The sequence below is a fragment of the Eschscholzia californica genome, unplaced genomic scaffold (assembly GCF_041429995.1).
Source record: "Eschscholzia californica isolate CP2 unplaced genomic scaffold, dmEscCali1.0.p SCAF_5, whole genome shotgun sequence".
In the NCBI taxonomy this organism is placed as follows: domain Eukaryota; kingdom Viridiplantae; phylum Streptophyta; class Magnoliopsida; order Ranunculales; family Papaveraceae; genus Eschscholzia; species Eschscholzia californica.
In genome coordinates this window covers 12,203,625-12,215,877 of record NW_028238472.1, presented here as the reverse complement: position 1 = coordinate 12,215,877, position 12,253 = coordinate 12,203,625, and the positions used below count along the sequence as shown (strand labels likewise).

The window sequence follows — 12,253 nt, the reverse complement described above, 5'->3', positions numbered from 1 at the left end:
CAAGAATTATTTTCTTAAGAAATGATTGTATATCAACATCCTTTAGGGAAATCGTATAGGCGCTTGGCTTATTTTTTGAAAGATTAGTTCTTAACATTTAGGCATCCATGGGAATAAGCTTAAGGGTTAGAACTCTTTTACGTTCTAACAAGCTTGTCCGTTGACCATTCAACCATTTCTTACATCTTTTGGTAATTGTTCATGAAAATAGCAGGAAACATTTTCGTAAATGGCTTCACATTTTGTGGGATGGATTTTTCATATTACTAAAGGAATCTAAGTTGTTGTAGCTATCTTCTCTAATTTTCGATTTCTATTGCAGGACTCTCCTTTTTCAATTACCTAAGCAACCTCTCCCCTATAAAGCCAGACAAAGTAATATGTGGTGCATCTGGGTTTACATTACCTCGCTCTAGTCGACTTCGAAATGCAGTCTCCCTTAAGAGGTATTAGCATCTTAACATTATGATTTTTTTTATGTTTTTGAATCGGAGGATGTTATTACGCTTTGTAGTTGGTAAAAGGAACAGTTTAATTCTTTTACAGGTCTAAATGTCTTTCGCCATACAAAGCAATGTCTGATAGTAGAGTGAAGACACTCAAAGTTGGTTCTCATGTTTCAGGACAACCCATTTCCCAATCAATGGTTGGGCTAGTCCCTTGCTCGGACAAGGAAAATGATAGTACAGCCTCCGAGCAAATTCAAACCCATCCTATCCACTTGCTTACTAAGCAACCTGATGACATGTCTCAAGCAAAACTAAGTGAATTTGTTGGTCGAAAAGAAAATAAAGAGCTTAACGATGATTAATACGACAAAAGTTAGGGACGCTGAAGTGCCTGCGTCGCTTACCTTGATAGAGAAAGCTGAAGAGGAGTTGCTAGGTCAATCATTCTTCCATGTTAAATTTGTTAATACTGATTGGGAGCAGAGGGATGGATTCAAGAAAGTCAAAGATTTTGTATATTCTGATTTAGCTCTTCAACATGTTTCTCTTGAGCGACCTAGCCATCATGTAACGGCAGAATTTTCCTTCAAACCTTTTTCTTTATTGCCTAGTAATATATACCCCGCTGAAGTTGGACAAAGGATGATTTGGATATGACTCAGTTACCATCTGACAATAAGGGCATTATTCAATCAAATGAGAACTTCAATGAAATCCCAGGAGCATACACTTTTGAGGTACATTATAGCATTACAACTTGTTCTTTATGTTAGTTTCTAGTTGTTGGAGAGTGTCAAACTCATGTACTCTTCTATCGAAAATCTGATCTTAAATTTAGTGACATGTGTATTAGTTGGTTCAGGATCTCAATCGATACTGACATGAGACACAACCCTTGATATCTAAGACATATGATACATAAGGAAACACACCTATAAGACTATGACTTATGTGTTCGTGTTCCTGATTGGACACAATTTCAGAAAATATCATAATGTAAGATATTGTCCATGAGAATTGCTATTAACAACAAGAAATCTATATCTTAATCACTAAATTAAGTACTTGAGATCCTTGTTGTACATTGACTCTGAATCTCTGGTTCCCAATCTAGGAGGATAACCAACACCAACGTGGCAACCGAAGACGTTGTCTCCAATTTGAGGCTGCCTAGTGTCATGATGCTATTATTTTTAAAAGTCACTGTCCCCGACAAATGGTCCTCTGAAATCAAAGTCACACACAAGTTCTTCAGATTTAAAATCTGTGGATGAGTTGCACAGGTCTACATCTAGCAATAGGCAACTGGTCAACCTTCCCTAATCCATCAGCATTAGTTTGGTAGATGAGATGCATGAAGCCCATGAGGTTGACCGATCAATTAAGAACTGTGCAAAATCTTCAATGGGAGCAAAAAAGGCATGTGGTGTCCGATTGTTGCACTTAAACAACATAGTCAATGCTGCAACATTGTCCTTCACTGATGTTACTACCACACAATTTGTAGAGAAGGTGAGTTTGAGTCCACACATAGAAGAAGAGCTATTTGTAGTTGAAAATGACTCACTCGAAGACTCCAAGGGTAGTTCACTTCTAATGCATGTTGTTGAGACTTTATCTGATAACATAGTTGATGAGATGGTGAGTGCTTCAAATAACGGTCACATTGAGGGGCTCAATCAACCATATCTGCAAAAGAAGAAGCACGTGCCGACCAATTCTCATCATTTGGTGTTTTAATAGTTGTAAATTTCAAATATCCTTTTCGAAACCACTAATGCTGAGAAATTTGAGATACCCAGGAAGATAATAGCGAACATTGTTAGGAGTGATGGTTGTAAACGTTGTTGCTGTAAGCGGTCAAAATGCTTGAAACTGTAAGCGTCAAGTACTGTAAATACTTCATCGTTTCCTTTTTATACTCCAATTTGTTTTACTTATTCTCCGTTTTGCACAGTTAATGTGAGTGTTTTGCTGCAGGAATATATTGTTCCGGAACTTGTTCATGCCAAGGGTGTTTCAACAAGCCTGAATATGAAGATACAGTTCTGGGGGTGAGGCAACAAATTGAATCCCGCAATCCACTTGCGTTTGTGCCTAAAATTGTAGCTCGTGCCAAAGAATCTCCAACACACAGTAGAGTAAGGACCCTTTTTCTTAAGTATTAGCTCAACCCATATGTTCTCTTCTGGCTCAGTGAACCGAAACCTCTAACAAATCTTGACCGCCTTCCGCAGGAAGACATTTCTCAGATAACACCATCTTTATCTAGGCATAAACGAGGATGTAACTGCAAGAAGTCCATGTGTCTGAAAAAATATTGTGAATGCTATCAGGTTTATATTCTCAATTGTGGTCGTTTATTGTCTATTGTGTATGTAATTATGCTTTAGATTAATTTCTGTGGATTATGTGTTATTGTGTAAAGGCGGGCGTTGGATGCTCTGATGGATGTCGGTGTGAAGGATGTAAAAATCCTCACTGAACGATAGAAGGTAATGTTACATTTCAAACTTTCACAAATTCACTGTAGTGTACCTTAATTTCTATAGTCTACGATGAACATTTCTGGAGTATCTGTCTTAGAAAGGAAATCATAGTCATTTGGACTCTTTGACTGGTTACCCACTGCAGAGGCCTAGCAGGTTATAACTTGTAATCAAGTTTACTCACACACTAATTTGTAGTTAGTTGACTGGATTTTGGCAAAAAATTATGTTAATATTTGTACCCACGCCACGTTTAAAACTATAAGTACTCGCATTCTATTTTGTGAAATTCATGTGGGCTGATATGAATTGACTCGTACATAGCATAAGAACTCTTCCAACGCATAGACAGCGGAAGTAATTATTTTCAAAAGTACAGGATCCAAGCTTGCGTATTTGAGTGGAAGATACTTGTTTTGTTCTTTATTATGCTTTGGACTAATATCTGATTACCACAGGATCCTGTGGAAGTAGGCATATGCTATACACAAAGACCAACGACAGAAAATGGGAGGAAATGACAGATAATATGGTTGGCATGACAGATATCAGAAGATATTCATTCGAACCAGGGCGTTGTCATCCACATAGTCTCTCACCTATGACCCCATTGTTCCAGACCTCCAAGTAAGTATCATATAATGCTTACGGTGTTTCATATTCATGCTATCATACCCAAAATTTCAACTTTTACATTGTTTCATTCGCCTCTTTGTTGTCATCTGGTTGAATTTACTCCTGATTTGCTCACATTTTATTTGTTATCCAGCCACAGAAAGGATTGGTCAAAAGTCGTTGCTAAAAGATATGACCCATCACCTGAATCCATCGAGGAAGTGAGAATAGATGAAGTAACTTCAGATCTAGTCTCATATGAATTCGGATCAGAATGTAGCACATCGTGGATAAACAGTCACACTTTACAAAGACAAGGTGAGCTTGCTGATTCCTGCAATCTCAATCCATTGCTGAATTTCCACTCTAGAGCTACAACTTCTTCATCTCCATCAAATACCCTAGCCCACCAAAAGGCTTCACAATTCGGGTTTCTTCATCGAAGTGTTTCCTTATCATCAGTTGCTCCTTTCCATTGGCGTGGTTCACTTATTACTCGTTACCTACATCCGGAACGCAACAAGTTATCGCCAGAGCCTCATTTTAGTAGTCCTAAATTACATGAGAATTTGGATGATGAGACACCTGAGTTACTAAAGGATACTCAAACTCCTATCAAGGTTGTTAAAGTCAGGTATCCTAATAAAAAACGTGTTTCTCCTCCTCATAATCACTCACAGGAGATGAGGTCAAGCTCTTCGCCGAGTCTTACAAGTGGTCGTAAATTTGTGTTACGTTCTATTTCTACATTCCCTCCTCTCACTCCATGCAGTGATGCCCAAGGTGGAAGTATTGATAAGTGACTCAACAATGCATGTGGAGCTCGAGGTAAGTCGATAACTGTATTGTTTATATACTCTACATATGCCTCTTGTCTTGTGGGGGTCCAGATGGAGATGACACTCCAACGACTGATTTGGCGTGGTCATTTCTTCTCATCATGTGTATGATTCTGAAACTTAGCATTGTCATTAATGTTTCTTCTTCTCCTTGGTTTTGTGGACTCATTGCAAGTATTATGCCATGAACTATGATTGATTCTCCTGGAAGAACATCTTGACACAATAAACTGTGATTGATTCTCCCCGAAGACAGTTTAGATGCAATGAAATGTGATTAATCATCACTGAAGACTGTCTTGATGCAAGGAACTGTGATTGATTCTCACAGAAGACAGTCTTGATGCAATGAACTGTGATTGGTTCTCCTCGAAGACATTCTTGACGCATTGAACTGTCCTTATTTCACCAATCATTATTTTGCAATTGAAGAGTTGAAGTTTGATATAATCTTGGTGGGAACGCCACTGGAAATTATTTCCTGCATTCAAAGCTCTACTATGGTTGGTATTGTCGTTCTCCTGCTGCAACAGTGAAGGTCTTAAGTAGTGATTTCTTCATTTTGGGAGTAGACAATTTTCTTTTTCCTTACATGCCGATAAATTGAAAGTACAAAGTCATATAGAAAAGTTTTCAATCCTAAATTCTTCGTAATTTATTTTTGCTTACAGTCCATTTGTTTTTATTTAACAATTGGTTCGTCAATAATAAAAGTTTCGTTAAATATTGTTCTCAACTTCTAATAACCCTTTTAATTTATGATCCGCATTCACTCTATCATTCCAGCATATGGGTTCTAGTTAGATTCTGCTTGTTCAATTTTGATGCTCGGTGGCGAAGCATCCAGTACCAGGATTTTACTTCCGTTGTGGTACACAATGACATTGAGTCAACACAACTAAGACGATGCATTTGATTTCCCTAGTTATCTACTTCATGTACACTTCAAGAGAGCACATAAGAAAATAGTTCGGATATGGTGCATGAATCATGATGTAATTATGCAGTACTAGACACAAGATGCAACCCTTAACGACTGAACCCTTAAAGAATTGAAAAACCTTGGAGAAGAATCAAAGAAATAATATTGAGAAGAAAGTATTAATTTCAAATTATTTCAAAAATGAATGTAATGAAAAAACTCCCTTGCACTCTCCATTCTAGCAAACAACATTTTGCAGTGGGCAAACAACATCATGCAACGTGCAAACAACAACATTTTGTCATTACTAAAAAATGTAAACGTCTCATGCGTGGGTGAATAAAAATTCTGACAGAAACCGCTCGGTTGTCTAAACTGCAATTAGACTATATCATTTGGTTTTTTCCGCCATATTAATATTTCAATTGTTTTTTTATCGTATTAGTTAAGGTTTGAAAACTCTAAAATGATTTTGGTTTTCCAAACAATGAGGGATGAATTTTCAACAATTTTTTTTTATAGGTGACATATATATGATCTCACATCATATAAACTAAGGCTTTTCAAACCGGGGTAGCTATATAGGCGCCCAATAAAAAAAGGATTGTTGAGAACTTTTTTAGAATTGTTGCCGGTTGGACAAGTCGCCGGAAGAATGTCGCCGACTGAAGCTGACCGGCGGTTTTTCCTCCTCTCTTTCTTCTCTCCCCGCATCTCTCTGTATATTCCGATGAAGGAGAGAGCCCCCTCGCCAAAACCTTATATGGTCTCCTTCGTTGAAACCTCGTCTGATTTTCCAGATGAGTTCTTCGTCTGGAAAACCGGATGAGGTTCCGGCGAAAGGGCTCTCCCTTCATCAGAATATAGAGAAAGAGAGATATCCCCCCTAAGGTTCATCCAGTGAGTGAGGGAAGGACACTCGGGTGAGAGGCCTGAACTGAACGCTTTGACCTACGGGCTTCGCCTGAGTGTTTTGGACCAAATGCAGTGGTGATCCTGATCAATCATTCTATGATGATATCCAATGTTGAGTCAAGTCCAATCTTATCTGTTAACCGATCACTTAAGCTTAAGTCAGTAAAGAAAGCCAGGTGATGTAGGATCCTTTATCGTATAATATAATAGGGTCAAACGGATGCTTATTGTACGGTTGGGTCGCTACATTAACAAAATTTCACTTTAGCGTGATCTGTGGTGGTCAATGCCATCAGTGATATCGTTAGTGTTCAGCGAGTTGTTCGACAACGCTTTGTCACCATTTGGTGATTCAGTTTTGCGCACAACGGGCGTATGGGACCTTTGGTTTCAAGGATTATGCTCTTCTCGGTGATGACGTGTGCATCGCTGATGATAAGATGGCGAAAGAATTGTATTCCCTTATGTGCGCGTTAAGAGTCAAGATTGCTTGGGAAATGGGTCTATCTTATTGATACGTTACAGAAAACTTCACTTGAATCCATTTTTTTTCTCTTTACCGACAAAACTCAGTACTCGATAAAATCTATTATTTCGAGCACGGGGTTTTCTAGTCAAAGTGTATGTTATCTTGTCTTTACCTCGAATGATTTTCCCTGGTTAACAATAATTGTTTTTTTGCCGATACCCGCGGGTTTTTCAATTTTATTTCTTCCCCATAAGGGAAATAAGGTAATTCGATGGTATACTATATTTACACATTCCACTGTGCCGAGATGTGAGGTGCAGGTGGTGATGATCACCTCGGGGTATGCGCTAGCGCCCTTGACGGGCACTCCAGGACCCGCCAACGCTCGTGAAAACCCGGGCCGGTCGGTCGGTCCTCCATTCATCCGACCGGAGGTGTGGATAACGAGGCCACCTTCACAACCTTCTCCCTTCTGTCCCTATTAAGTTAAGTAGTAAGGTAGGACGGTTCGCTTGAGCACCGGGCAAAAGGCGGCCGATTTGAGACACGTACCATCTTTGATAGAAGATTCGAGGGTGACATATAATAATTGATTTGGGTTGTGACAGAAGTGATTGGGTTTCATTCATGCATTCCCCTCTTTGGTCCAGAATGAGTGACCTATTAGTAACAGAGAGCGACTAAGAAGAGGAGGTTGTTGATGTAGTTTTCTTTATTTCATTGAGATTGGGTTGGTGTCATTCTGGATTTACATTGATTCTGTATCTAGTAAAGCCAATGGGCTCATCTGTCTTCATTGGTCCAGAGGAATCAAAGAGAACAAGTAAACTAGGCCCCACAGCGTCCTCTCCCTTAACAGGCTCAGCGACAACTCCGATCGGGGACTTGAAGGGTGTGTTTGGAGGACTGATTTTGAGATTTTTACTTTTTTTTCTCGGGAAATTTTCTCGTTGCTCCAAAACACCGACTCAAGCTTTTCAAACAAATACTGGGTAGCTATATAGGCGCCCAATTTATAACAAAAATTTGAGGGATTCACATATAAATGGGCGTCTATAGTTGTAATATGGTGCCCTTTTATAATTTCTCAATCCCACAGCATTGTGGAGATTCAGACGCCAGTCTGGGACTGTAATTTAGGGTTCCTTTAACTCTTCGTTCATCTTGAACAGCCAAAAAACGAAAATCAAAAGAAGTTTAGGAAGTGTTTTCATTCAATCAAGAAAAATGTGGAGAAGAATTTCAGTTCAACTCCAAACCCTAACTCCATATCCATCTGCTCTCCATCAATATCTAAGATGCAATCAAGCTTTCCTTCATTCAGAATCAAATGTTTCTCACTCAACAATCTTAGAAATCAGTTCTCTTGAGAATCAACCATTATCAGAATCATCATTTCCTTATTCAGAAACTGTGCTTCCAGCAGAACCCGACTCGAAAATTGGATTATCAGATCAATCCTCAGTTTCAGAAGAATCTAGGTATGATTATTTGCATTCAATTTCTTCAGAAACTGAACAAGAAATTTTCAAACTTTCCCCTGACAAAGAACTTACTCAGGATCATGTAATAGAATTTCTTTTGAAAAATCAGAATAATCCGAAGTTGGCTTTGAAATACTTTAATTGGGCTGAAAAACAAAGAGGTTTTGTTCGTGGGATTGATGCTATATGCATTTTACTTCACATTCTTGTGCGTTCGGAATACAATTGGATTGCTAGAAACTTACTAAATCAATGTGTTTCTAGTGATTCTAGCCCTAGTGCCATTGTTCTTACTGATCACCTTGTTGAGACCTCGAAAACTTGTGAGTCAGACCCTCGCTTGTTCGATTACTTATTATCTAGTTATATACGGATTGGACGTATTGAAGATGCATATGAATGTTTCCTTAGGATGATTAAGTCCGATATAATTCCTTCTGTTACTTATATAAATCTTGTTGTGACTGATCTGGTTAGAGAAAACTTGATAGATAAAACACTGAATTTGTATAATGAAATGCTAGAAAGAGGAATTTATGGTGATAAGTTTACTTTAGATGTGATAATGCGTGCTTGTTTGAAAGACCGGAGGCCTGAAGAAGCAGAAGGGTACTTTAGACAAGTGAAAGCTAGAGGTTTTGAACTTGATGAAGTTGTGTATAATACTGCAATTCAGGCAGTTTGCAAGAAACCCGATTCAGTTCTAGCCTGTAAAATGGTGAAAGAGATAAAGGATAATGGGTGGGTTCCTTCTGAATGTACCTATGCAACTGTTATTGGAGCTTGTGTCAAGCAAGGAAATATTTCAGAAGCCTTAAGACTAAAGAATGAAATGGTTGGCGATGGGTATCTGATAAATCTGGTTGTTGGTACAAGTCTAATTAAAGCATATTGCCTTAAAGATAATTTAAATGGTGCTTTTGACATGTTCTCGGAAATGATCAAGGGTGGAACCACTCCGAATAAGGTTACATATTCAGTTCTGATAGAGGGCTGTTGTAAGAACGAAAATATGGAGAAAGCATATGAGGTTTATATCAAGATGAAAGACGCAGGAATAATCCCTAATGTGTTCATTCATAACTCTTTGATTAAGGGTTTACTGAAAACTCATTCTTGGAAAAGGGTAGTTGAGATTTTTGATGAGGCAGTTAAGTATGGGGTTGCTAATGTTTTCACATATAACATTCTCTTACACTGGCTTTGTAAAGAAAGAAGGATGGCTGAAGCTATTAAGTTATGGGATAGGATGGTGAATGATGGAGTACTACCCAGTGTCGTTTCTTACAACAACCTGATACTAGGACATTGCAGAAAAGGAGATATGGAATTAGCTTCGAAAGTGTTTGGTGAAATGGTCGAGAAGGGTATCAGAGGTAATGTGATAACCTATTCTACCTTGATGGACGGGTATTTCAAGAACGGTAAGATTGAAGAAGCCATTGATGTGCATGACCAAATGTTGAGCTTAAAGATAGTTCCGAACGACTTTACATTTAACACAATCATAAACGGTCTATGTAAATCTGAACAAACCCATAAAGCAAGTGAAAAGTTGAAAATGTTCATGAAGGAAGGTTTTATACCAAGCTGCATGACTTATAATAGCATTATTAATGGATTCTTAAAGGAGGGTTCAATAGCCTCAGCAGAAGCAATCTATCAGGATATGTGCAGTTCCGGAGTATCCCCAAATGTTGTTACTTTTACTAGTTTGATCGACGGATACTGCAAAAAGAGGAAAACTGACAAGGCTCTAAATTTGGTGAATGAGATTAGAAATAGGGGTCTTACTTTAGATATTGCTGCTTATAATGCTCTTATTGATGGGTTATGCAAAAACGGAGATATGATAGGTGCTCAAGAGCTTTTCTCTGAGATCTTTCAGGTTGGTTTAACTCCACCTACAGTTATCTATAATAGCTTGATTAGTGGTTTTCAGAACCGTAATAATATGGAAGCTGCGCTATCCTTGTATAAGAGAATGTCTGAAGAGGGTATTCAATGTGATTTGTCAACTTACACTACATTAATTAACGGATTGCTTAAAGACAGTAACATATTAATGGCGTCGGACCTTTATACAGAAATGTTAGGAAAGGGAATTATACCTGATTCAGTCACATATAGTGTTCTTATAAACGGTCTTTGCAATCAAAGTCAAGTAGACAATGCCCGAAAAGTTTTGGAAGATATGGATACGAAGAATGTAACTCCTAATGTTCTTATTTATAATACATTGATTAACGGTTATTTCAAGGAGGATAATTTTCCAGAAGCTTGTAGATTGTACGATGAGATGCTTAATAGAGGTATTAATCCTGATGATCGGACTCTTGATATGTTTGTAACCTCCGGATTTGTACGAAGTTTTTTTCAGCCCGAACGAAAGGCAACTCAAGTGGCAGTTAAGTGATTTACTTTCCTTGAAATATCCTGGAATCCTTAAGCTTAACAAATTGTAGGTGTCTGCCATAAGAGAAGGTTCAAGATGTAAAGCTTATGAAATGGATCCTCCTGAAGGTCCTCTTGGTACCAAGGTTAGTTCACTTCCAATTCATGTTGTTGAGAATTTTCCCGGTAACACAGTCGATGAGATGAAGAGTGCTTCAATGTCCGAGCCCACCAAAAGGCTACTTCATGGAAATGTTTCCTTATCATCGGTTGCTCCTCTTCGTTGGCGTGGTTCACCTGTTACTCCTTACCTGCCTCTGGAACGCAACAAGTTGTCACCATAGCGTCATTTTAGTAATACTAGATTATATGAGAATTTGGAAGATGAGACACTTGAGATACTAAAGGATACTCAAACTCCTATCAAGGTTGTTAAAGCCAGCTCTCCTAATAGAAAAAGTGTTCTCGTAGGGGACGAAGTCAAGCTCTTCGCTGAGTTTGACACGTAAGTTTGTGTTACGATCTCTTTCTATGTTCCCTCCACTCGCTCCATGAAGTGATGTGAAAGGTGGGAGTATTGATAAGTGACTCAGCAATGCTTGTGGAGCTCTGATTGATGGAAGAGGAGTTCTGTTTTTTCTAATGATTTTTATATTTGTATCGTTTGTTAATAGCAATAAGAAACGAAGTTTCAACAAGATTTTTTTGGTAAATATGTGAGATTGGGCTTTTGTAAGTCAGCCATAGTATGAATTAGGGCTTTTCTTGACCCCCCTTTACTCCTTACTCCATCAGCTTTGTCTCCCATGCAAGAAGAAGTAGGGTTTTCTTTTCAGTCAGGCGTTTGAGAAGAAATATACCAGGCAGCCATGAACAAAGCTCGAACTCTAACTGAAAATTAAGGTCATCTTTTGAAATTTTCAGTTTAAATGGTTTCTTTGATGGCATTTTTAGTCCTTGGTGTTGAGAAGATAAATTAAATGTTCATGATATTCTTCTTGTTGTGGGTACAATCTGAAATTTGGCTCATGACCAGTTTGTCTATGTAATTTACCTTTGAAATTCATTTGTTCTATTCATTTGGAAATGGTGTATTCAAAATTTTGTGGAGCTCTTTTGGTTGCATGAATGTCTTGTGTTCTGGTAGTAAGTTCGATAATTTAAGTTCAAAAACATCTTCATATTCAGGTTCTTCGTCTCTTTCATCTCTCTATTCATCTTTGTTGATGGATCCGAAGAAAGCCCTGAATTTCCTCCTCTAGAGGTCTAGAACTTTGATTACTGGATTGTTGAATCCAATAACTTTCAGGCACTGGTAGCTGCATTGAATTTTTCATTAAACTAATCTTGTTTGAAACGTTGTTCTTCCTATTTCTTAAACAGCTAAGTTTGAGAAGAACTTATCTTAAATTAATTCTCCAAGGATTTGTTCTTAGAAATAGAGATTGTTCTTAGAAGAATGTATACATTCTTTTCTTCGAACAGAGAGAGACAAGAGAGATTCAGGCTAGGGGTGAGACGAAACATAATACAGGGAGCCTAGAGAAAGAATCAAGGAGTGGAAAGATAATAAGGGAAAAAGAACAGTGCGAAGAGAGTGAGGAGAGAGAGAGCGACGAAAGAAAGAGAGGGAGAAGAAAGGAGAAATAGATGCTTGTTATTTGAATTTGTCAACAG

General features: G+C 38.2%; 1 protein-coding gene across 1 annotated transcript; it reads left to right on the top strand.

Moving 5' to 3' along the window:
* The first annotated feature begins 7,771 nt into the window (after positions 1-7,771).
* LOC147537126 (uncharacterized) lies at positions 7,772-11,686 on the top strand. The gene has a single exon (XM_086642002.1). The coding sequence runs from the start codon at positions 7,926-7,928 to the stop codon at positions 10,596-10,598; it is 2,673 nt and encodes an 890-aa protein (XP_086498128.1). The 5' UTR covers positions 7,772-7,925; the 3' UTR covers positions 10,599-11,686.
* Positions 11,687-12,253: the final 567 nt, after the last annotated feature.